General features: G+C 40.4%; 1 protein-coding gene across 3 annotated transcripts in view; it reads left to right on the forward strand.

Annotated features, from left to right (window-relative positions):
• The window catches only part of SAMSN1 (SAM domain, SH3 domain and nuclear localization signals 1), an 87,585-nt gene extending 85,840 nt beyond the window's left edge, over window positions 1-1,745 (forward strand). For all 3 annotated transcript variants that reach the window (XM_068690767.1, XM_068690773.1, XM_068690778.1), the window contains one exon: window positions 516-1,745. In XM_068690767.1, coding sequence (XP_068546868.1) covers window positions 516-721 — 206 coding nt within the window. In that variant the 3' untranslated portion in view covers window positions 722-1,745. The remainder of the gene's footprint in view (window positions 1-515) is intronic.
• Window positions 1,746-9,258: the final 7,513 nt, after the last annotated feature.

The following is a 9,258-nucleotide window of genomic DNA, read 5'->3' on the forward strand; positions in this document are numbered from 1 at the left end:
AAATCAAGTGCTTTAGGAAATCTGATTGCCATATCTTCAGGCTGAGCACTTCTAAAGACCAGCCAATTATATCTTGCCATGCATACACAGAGTAGGAGAAACGGTGGGAATTACATTCAAAAGACACAGCACCTGTCATTCATGTATTAGAAACAAGGGAATGCATGTGTGTGGGAGGGGAAAGGCTACTTTATTGTGGGCATGGTGACCATGCATGGTGACTGGTGCACTTGTGTACAGTCTGAAGGATGAGGCCAAAGTCTCAAGCATTCATCTCTGAGCAACATAGTACGGGATCAACGCCAACCTCAACAGCAACTTAGATGCTCATGTCATCATATTTTTAGTACTTTGATGCTGAAGTTTCTGATTCTGATAGACAGAAGATATTGATCAAGCCATGTTTATATTACCAGCTCTTTTTCTACAATTTCTCAAGATCAGCCACATTTCTGTCTCAAACTCTTTCACGGGGTACTTACTTTGACATTTTTTTCTTATTTTGTTCTTTGTAGTTGAACAACAGCAGACAAGTGAGGGTGGTCAGGAGACACGGAGCTTAAGCCCTCAGCCCAGTTTTGACAAATCACAGTTAAATGACTGCCCAAGAGATTCCGGCTGTTACATCTCGTCAGAAAATTCAGATAATGGTAAAGAAGAAGTAGACACAGAAATGCTGTCTGACATGGTGCAGTCAATAACAATCACTGAGTCAAACTGATTCTGTTAAGCTGTATTTCTGCAGATGCTCAGAAAAAGCAAACAGATAAGTGAAGTTGATTTGCTGGTATGGTGGCAGAGAAGCAGAACACAAAATACTCTCAACACTGAAAATCTACTTCTCTCTGATGTATGATGCTCTAGACTGCTACGTGTGGACACCTGAGAGCTAAATCTTAGCAGCTGATAATATCTCATGCTTTTCTTTTTAATGAATCCACAGACGTTTCACTGAAAAAGTTTATACATATATATTTATATATATATTTGTACAGCAAATGCATTTTTTATAATAATAGATAATTGTTTCATGTAGTGATATATAACCTGGATGTTAATTTCTGGAACTGTCCCAAATGTAAATATTGTATATATTTATTTTTAAAAGATATGAATTAATCACACTCTTTTTTTCAGATTGTTTTGCTGAGATTTGTACAGAAAATGTTTGCATTGACATAATAAAAAAAATGATACATTCAAATTCTACTTCAAAAAGTACCAACCTAATTCTCATTAATATTAAAGCTATTTCAGGCCATTCTTCTCCAAAATGGTCTCTAGAATAGACTATTTATTACATTTTATCCTGGAGGTACAGAAGAACTGTAGTATGAGTCTGAATCAAGATTTTTGTGTTCATCATCTTTTAGAGAGCATAGCCATCTGAATTCTTACACACTGGCAATTTGTATATTGTTATTTCACAACTGTTCTCATTCTTTACAAGCAGTATAAAGAGAATGAAATCTTGAAACAAACAAACAAAAAATAATCTGTATCAATACTATGCTTTTATGAATGTCCTTTGTGAAGCTCTTGCCTTTTGTGTGTGGTGTAAAGTTTGTTAATTGATTATTTGTTTGCGTACAGAACTCAGGAGCTAATATGCTTATTGTGAACTATTGTCTTTTATATGAGTTTTAACTGTCATTTCCCAGTATATTTTGCACTGGAATACACATTATATCTGCCTGTCTTCTTTTAGAGTACTTTCTTCAAAAATAAATAAATATAAAAAATCATATGTTTGAGCCCTTTATAAACTAGTTGATTTTTAATGCTGTCATTACATTGCAAAGATGTCTTCATTCTAACACTAACACAGTAAATGGCAAATCAACTTAGTATTTTTATCATGCATACTCATCTGGGTATCAAATCAATACAGAAACTTCATGCTCACCAATTAGTCACACATTTTTCATAATTTAAGGCATTTTGCATTCATGTTAGTTTCCACAGATTGATGACAACTTAAATCATTTCCAGAAGAGATGAAACATGGAAATTTCCACCCTCAAAATAATATTTCTGAAGAAGTTGTAAACAAATGGAAAACTCTTCTCTCTCCCCGTGTTCCTCCTCCCCCCCCCCCTTTTTTTTTCTTCTTCCCTAATGGAAATGTTTCTTGTAGTTATAGTTCCTAATGCACAGATCTGCTTTGAAGATTATCAAAACAGCAATTTTAGAAAACTGCATATATTACATTAGAAAAGACTTGGAGTAAATAAACTTGGTTTAGTAAAGTAAAGAAGCATGGGAGATGCTTGACTTGTTTCTGGTTTTAACTTACCTTTTATGCTTTGGCTGGCAACGATAGTCATCATTTAGCAGCAATGACCTCATATTTCCAGGTGTGCTTGGGGATGCACAAGCCTATGAAGGTATAAAGTACATGTCAGCTTGTATCAAATAGCTACATGTATATTCATTTTTTTCTTAATGCCTTTCTAACCATTAGTGTGTCATCACAGGTGGTACTTAATATGATTTTGATAACTTTTTCTGAAAAATGTTGTTGGATTGGCTTCTACCATCTCCTCATCCTAGAGAAGACTGAAGTCTGCTTGACTACCTCTGTCAAGAGCATTATGGATTATGACAGGGATTATGACTGTCAAGAAACAGCTAAACTAGCTGGGTCAAGGACTAACAACCTGAGAGACCAGAGATATGCCATGATATACTCTGAGGAATGTTTATTTGCATTAGTTTGCAAATGAAAATAGGTCGGCTTAATTAGTTACAGCAAGACAAGCAACTCATCAAAAGAGCAAAATACCCAACTACTCTTATTATTTTACAAGAATCAAACCCTACATAAATTTAGGCTGATGGCAAGAGGTTAACTAACATCTAAGGTTAACTAGTCTAGTCGGTAACTATGAACATGAGCTGTGGTTGAACCACTTCTGCCTGTAATCAGCAAGACTGTCCAAAGGGTTTCTCGTTGAGAAAAAATGTGTCAACTGAGAGCTTGTTCAACATATTTGTAACTTCCTGTGAAGGCAGAGAAGATTAGATCGCAAGCTGAGAAACTTCCGTTCTCTCAAGCTATTCCGAGAAAAAGAATGAGGAAATATCATACCACAAAGGAAAAAAATGCGTATTTCCTATAAGAAGCATACCCAACCTTCTTTCATCTCTCAGTGGTCATGTTAATCATAGCGATCTTGGATGAACCTATCTAAGCATAAACAGTCCCCTTGCTGTCTTTTATGCTGGCTAACCTTAATAATAATATATATATAATATACGTTTCTTTTTAAAGCTGTAAGTATTCTAGGATCTTTTAGTCTGATGGAGAACTGAAATGCTTTTGAGGAATCTTTAAAATGTACTAGAGACAGGGATGAGAAGCAAGCAGGGGTTTGTTCCTCTCTGTCACTTGCTCACAGCTGTCAAATCCCTGTTCATTTTTTAACTTTCCTCTGTGATTAAGGAGGACTATAAGGTCTGTAAGACTCTTATTTGGAAATAACTGGGAGCCCACTCTTCCCCACGATTATAAAGCATACAAAAAGATGCAAAAACATCCAGTAACAGAAGAAAACAAGCCAACAAGGTGAATCTCACTGAATCCAGAAATGGCCCTGCTAGCCTTCAGTTGGTGGGGATTTCCCCTGCTGCAGAGGGCCATGGTGCAAGTGCAGAGGACTTCCCCATAGGGTTGCTGTGCCAGGCTTGCTGCTGGCACATGTGCTGCCACTCACTCTCAGCTGCCACTCACCCTCAGTCAGCCAGTGACTCAGAAAGGCCAAAGGGAGCTTCAGAAAAGTTGAGGTGGTGACAAGCCCCCTTGTCCCCAGGGAAGAACCACCTCTGGACAAGGTTAACATTGCTTTTTGCAGCATTGCTTCATGTTCAGCTCCATTTGACTGCTGTTCCCTGCTGGCAGGACATTAAAGGAGGCCTGCTCTGTTGCTAGAATTGGTAGTAGCATGCTGGACCATGGTCCTGCAACCCAGGCAGACTAGCCTGCAGATCCTGGGAATCAACATCCTATTCTATCTAAAGCTTTTGTCAATGTCCCACATTACATCCTAATCTCTAAATTAGAAAGATATGGTTTTGAAGGGTGGGTCATCTAGTGGATAAGGAATTGTCTCGATGGCCAGACCCAGAGAGTAGTGGTCAATGGTTCTATGTCCTGGTGGAGGCCAGCGATGAGCAGCATCCCTCAGGGGTCTGTCTTGGGACTGGTGCTTTTCAATATCTTCATCAGTGAAATAGACAATGGGATTGAGTGTACCCTCAGCAAGTTTGCAGATGACACCAAGCTGAGCGTTGCAGTTGATACAACAGAAGGAAGAGATGCCATCCAAAGTGACATAGACAGCCCCGAGAAGTGGGTCCATGTGGACTGCATGAGATTTCACAAGTCCAAGTGCAAGGTGCTGCACCTGGGTTGGGACAATCCCAGACAGGACAGGCTGGGAGAAGAACTGTTGAGAGCAGCTCTGCAGAGAGACTTGGGGTTTTGGTGTATGAAATGTTCAACATGAGCCAGAAGTGTGAGCTTGCAACCCAGAAAGCCAAATGCATCTTGGGCTGCATCAAGAGGTGTGACCAGCAGGTTGAGGGAGGTGACTCTCTCTCTCTACTCTGCCTTCATGAGGCCCCACCTGGAGTCCTGCATCCAGGTCTGGGGCCCCCAGCACAAGAAAGATGCCAACCTGATGTAGTGGGTGGCATCCCTGCCTATGGCAGAGGTGTTGGAGTTAGATGATCTTTAAGGTCCCTTCTAACCCAAGCCATTCTATGATTCTACAGGTTTTGCCACCAAACTTCTGAAGCTCAGCAGCCATAAATGCAGCTGTGTGACATCAGAAACAAGGAGGGTTTTACATTAATTTTGCAAAGTTGTAAATGAATACATGGATGTGGGTATGCTAGTGGAAATTCTGAAGGAGACTATTTTCCTTTACACTTTTTCAAGTACTACTAGCCACATACAAAACAAAATAAACTACAAACAAACTGGATTGTGTACCTACTTGCACTCAACTCCACACTTCATTTGCCCTGTGGTCCTTCAGAGCTACCTGTACAAGTGGTCCTTCATACAGTTTCTTGCTATCCAAGAGCACATTGCTTGTTCCTGCTACTATGGAGCTATACAAGGTTCACAACAACAAAAAATAATTTGCTTGGGAGGTTGACATCACCTCATTTGTGGAGACCAATGTACCTCTGGTATCAAAGATTGCCACAAATGATTCTCTATACAAAGGTTGCTTATACTTTTTCTCAGGTCACAGAATCATAGCACAATGAGGGGAGGAAGTTACCTCTAGAAATTTCTAGTCCAACCCCCTGCTCAAAGCATGTCTAGCTGGATCTGTTTACTCAGGATCATGTCCAGCAGTCTCAAATTATTAAAGGGCTGGAAATCACACAGCCTTTCTAGGCAACATATGCCAGACCTTTTGCTTGTTTGTTCTTGCTAAGAGCCCAAGTCAATATTGAAAGAAAGAAAGAAAAAGAAAAAGAAAAAGAAAAAGAAAAAGAAAAAGAAAAAGAAAAAGAAAAAGAAAAAGAAAAAGAAAAAGAAAAAGAAAAAGAAAAAGAAAAAGAAAGAAAAAGAAAAAGAAAAAGAAAAAGAAAAAGAAAAAGAAAAAGAAAAAGAAAAAGAAAAAGAAAAAGAAAAAGAAAAGGAAAAGGAAAAAGAAAAAGAAAAAGAAAAAGAAAAAGAAAAAGAAAAAAAAAGATACCTCAGCTACTGTGGACCAGGCAGGCTAGTTTCTGGATGTCACTAGGTTCATGGGATGAGTACAACCTAACCCTTTCCCTGGGAATTAGTTGTTCCATCAGGTCAAGGTCAGTATAGCTCTTTCAGTCCACAGACATACACACACACACCTTTCCTTCCTGCCCCTTCCTCCCCCCAAATCTGTGATATAAACATATAATGGAAGAAACGGACCTTTTTGGTGCCTTGTAAGCAAACCTAATACAGTCTCAATGGCAGTTTCCCAACTGATTCATACATCATGATGAATGGCTGCACCTTCTCTACTATTAGAGGGAAGTGGTTCCATCATGTCTAGTGACAGCATGACAAAACCTCTGCCTCTTTTTCACAGCTCAAAGTTGAGGTTTTGAGTTACATTAGCCACTGAAGAGGTTATTTGCATCACTCTCTGATGCCTGCTGGCTACACAGTTGTTGTATAACTTCTTTGTCTTTGGTCAGTTCCGGGAATGTTACTTATGATGATTATAAGTGTCTTATTTTGTTCTAAGAGTTTCTGCTGCATGACACGTTCACTTGCATGACATGTTCACCCTGATCTTTGGTGCCTTGTTGGTAATGAGCAGATCATTCTCTAGCTAGCATCCTTGCTGCAGATTGACAACCAGCCAGTGATTCTGTCAACCTCTGCATTCTGCATTTTACCTGGTCCTAGAGAAAGGGCTTGTCTATTCATTGGAACACCAAAAAAAAAAAAAAAAAAAAAAAAAAAAAGTGTAAAATCTTTTATTTCTTCCTGTCTGGGAAACGCCAAGAAATGCCTCTCCAAGCACATAGCTAAAGGGAATGGGAGATAATAATATATTGAAGGAAATACAACTGGTAAATATACAGTTACATCATTTACACATAATAAACAACAGTCATTATAATGAACCTGAATCTCTTGGGAAACACATATTCTCTAGAAGAAGGAAGTAGGTGGGAGGAGGTCCATGATAGGCTAGAAGGTCATTTCATTTTCTTTGGTTGGGCAGAGTTTGGTCTGATGTTGGTTTGATTTCATGGTAGGCATGAGCTCCGTCTGGTGAGAGCAAGAGCACAGAAAATCTGCCTGTGACAGAAGTCATGCATAAATGAGGGGCTAAAGGGCTGGAGAGTAAGTGCTGTGTCTTACCAGTCCACACATCTTGGCTGTTCAATTTAAACTTGGCTGGTGTCCCACGGTTCATCTGTTCACTGGGCAGAGCCATGTGTCCTCACTTCCTCAGGCTCATGCCAACCAGCTACATTATTGCTCCCACTTACTGGTGCTCTGACCCAGGGCTGTAGGACACCCTGTTTTTTCTCAAATTATCCGCATTCAGAGATATCAGATTTCAAAGTTTGATTCTCCATGGGTCCTCTGTGTTTGCAGTTAGGATTAGTTGCATCCTTACTACTATCCCATTAGTTTCCCTTTGGAGAAGCTGGAGAACCCAAATTTTCCAGAATACCTGTCCCCATTCCTCAGTTGATGGTTTCTGAAGACCTCCACATATGGATCTCACAAATGGCTCTCTTGTCACATGCCATGCATGTCTTTTGGGTGGACCGGCAAGGGTGTAGAAGCATTGTGCCATGGGGCAGTTGTGTCAGACTGTGAACAAGCTGGTTGGCACTGTTTGGTTACCAGTCATGTCCACATCACTGAGGGAAAAAGTAGAAGGACTTCAACATGAATCATTCCCAGCCCTTAGCTTTCCTGCAGAAGGAACCAAACTGTATAAACCATAGTTATCCTAAATGCAAACTAACATACAAGCATTAAGAGTTAGTTAATGACTTAGGATCACGTTTGGACTGGATGCCCAAGTAATACAGCAAAATATATTCAGTCGTCATGACAGCCAGCCTGTGCTGCTTCTACTGTCTCAGTTTTCTAGGCACCTTTAGCTTGAAGCTACTGACTTGCTTTGCTTGGATGCCCCAGCCTTTTACTGCTTCACTATGAAAAGAAACAAGGTACTTGTAAGTTGTGTCTGTGACACACATTATATCACAAATCTCTCTGAAATGTTCACCATCATATTTGAGAACAGTGTCTTGCTGGCTATCAAAAAAAAAAAAATCCTCCAGGGAAAGCACTTCTTAAAATACTGTCAGCAATAACCTTACACTTTACAGAGTACAAATGTAAAAGAAACAGTAAGAGAAAGCCATGTGGGGAAAATATGCTTTAGAGAAAAATTAATACAACAAAACTGGGGAACTTGCATGCTTTTAGAGAAATCTCTTTGTATATTACCTAAATATTTTATCTCCTCCTAAGTTTGCTCTCATCTCTAATTCGGGGTGAATGACTAGCATCAGTTTTTAGACTGCCATATTAAAATAAAATGTAACTTACCAGAAGAGCAATTATCTCCCTTTAAATGCTTTTGTGGTGAAAAAATATACAGCAAATACTTATTTTACTTTCTTGATTATGCTTAGCTATGTGGCTATTTAAAGACAGTGAGGTAGGGTCAGAACGATCTAGAAGATTTTTAGTGTAACTGATTGCTCAGTGCCAGTGAATACTATGAACATTCCCACAGGACATCTACCTTTCTTCTTAGTTTGGTTTTATTTTTATATAAAATGTATTAACAATCTTTGCTCACTTCAACTTTGTAAAGCAAAATGTGCTTTTTACCCTAGAAAAGGTTTCTATCTAGAAATTTGGAGAGGGTATTTTTCCATTTTGTTTTCAAAACGAAGGGAAAGCTATCACTAATGGCAGTGGTTGTGTGGTTTGTCAGCTATGGTTTCACAGAACCACAGAATCACAGAATCACAGAACTGTAGGGGTTGGAAGGGACCTCGAAAGATCATCAGGTCCAACCCCCCTGCCAAAGCAGGTTCCTCAGAGCAGGCTGTCCAGGTAGGCGTCCAGATGGGCCTTGAATATCTCCAGAGAAGGAGACTCCACAGCCTCCCTAGGCAGCCTGTTCCAATGCTCTGTCACCCTCACCATGAAGAAGTTCTTTCGCATGTCAGTGCGGAACTTCCTGTGCTCTAACTTGCAGCCATTGCCCCTTGTCCTATCCCCACAAACCACTGAGAAGAGGTTGGCTACATCCTTCTGTCCCCCACCCCTCAGATATTTATATACATTGAGGAGATCCCCTCTCAGTCTTGTCTTCTCCAGGCTGAACGGACCCAGGTCTCTCAGCCTTTCTTCATAGGGAAGATGCTCCAGACCCTGTATCATCTTTGTGGCCCTCCGCTGGACTCTTTCCAGGAGATCCCTGTCTTTCTTGTACCAGGAAGCCCAGAACTTGACACAGTACTCCAGGTGAGGCCTGACCAGGGCAGAGTAGAGGGGGAGGATCACCTCCCTTGACCTGCTGGCCATGCTCATTTTAATGCACGCTAGGATCCCATTAGCCCTCTTGGCCACAAGGACACACTGCTGGCTCATGGGCAATCTGTCGTCCGCCAGGACCCCCAGGTCCTTTTCGTCAGAGCTCCCCTCCAGCAGGTCGTCCCACTTCGGGTTGTTCCTTCCCAGGTGCAGGACTCTACACTTGCTCTTAT

This window comes from Anas acuta, chromosome 1 (assembly GCF_963932015.1).
Source record: "Anas acuta chromosome 1, bAnaAcu1.1, whole genome shotgun sequence".
In the NCBI taxonomy this organism is placed as follows: domain Eukaryota; kingdom Metazoa; phylum Chordata; class Aves; order Anseriformes; family Anatidae; genus Anas; species Anas acuta.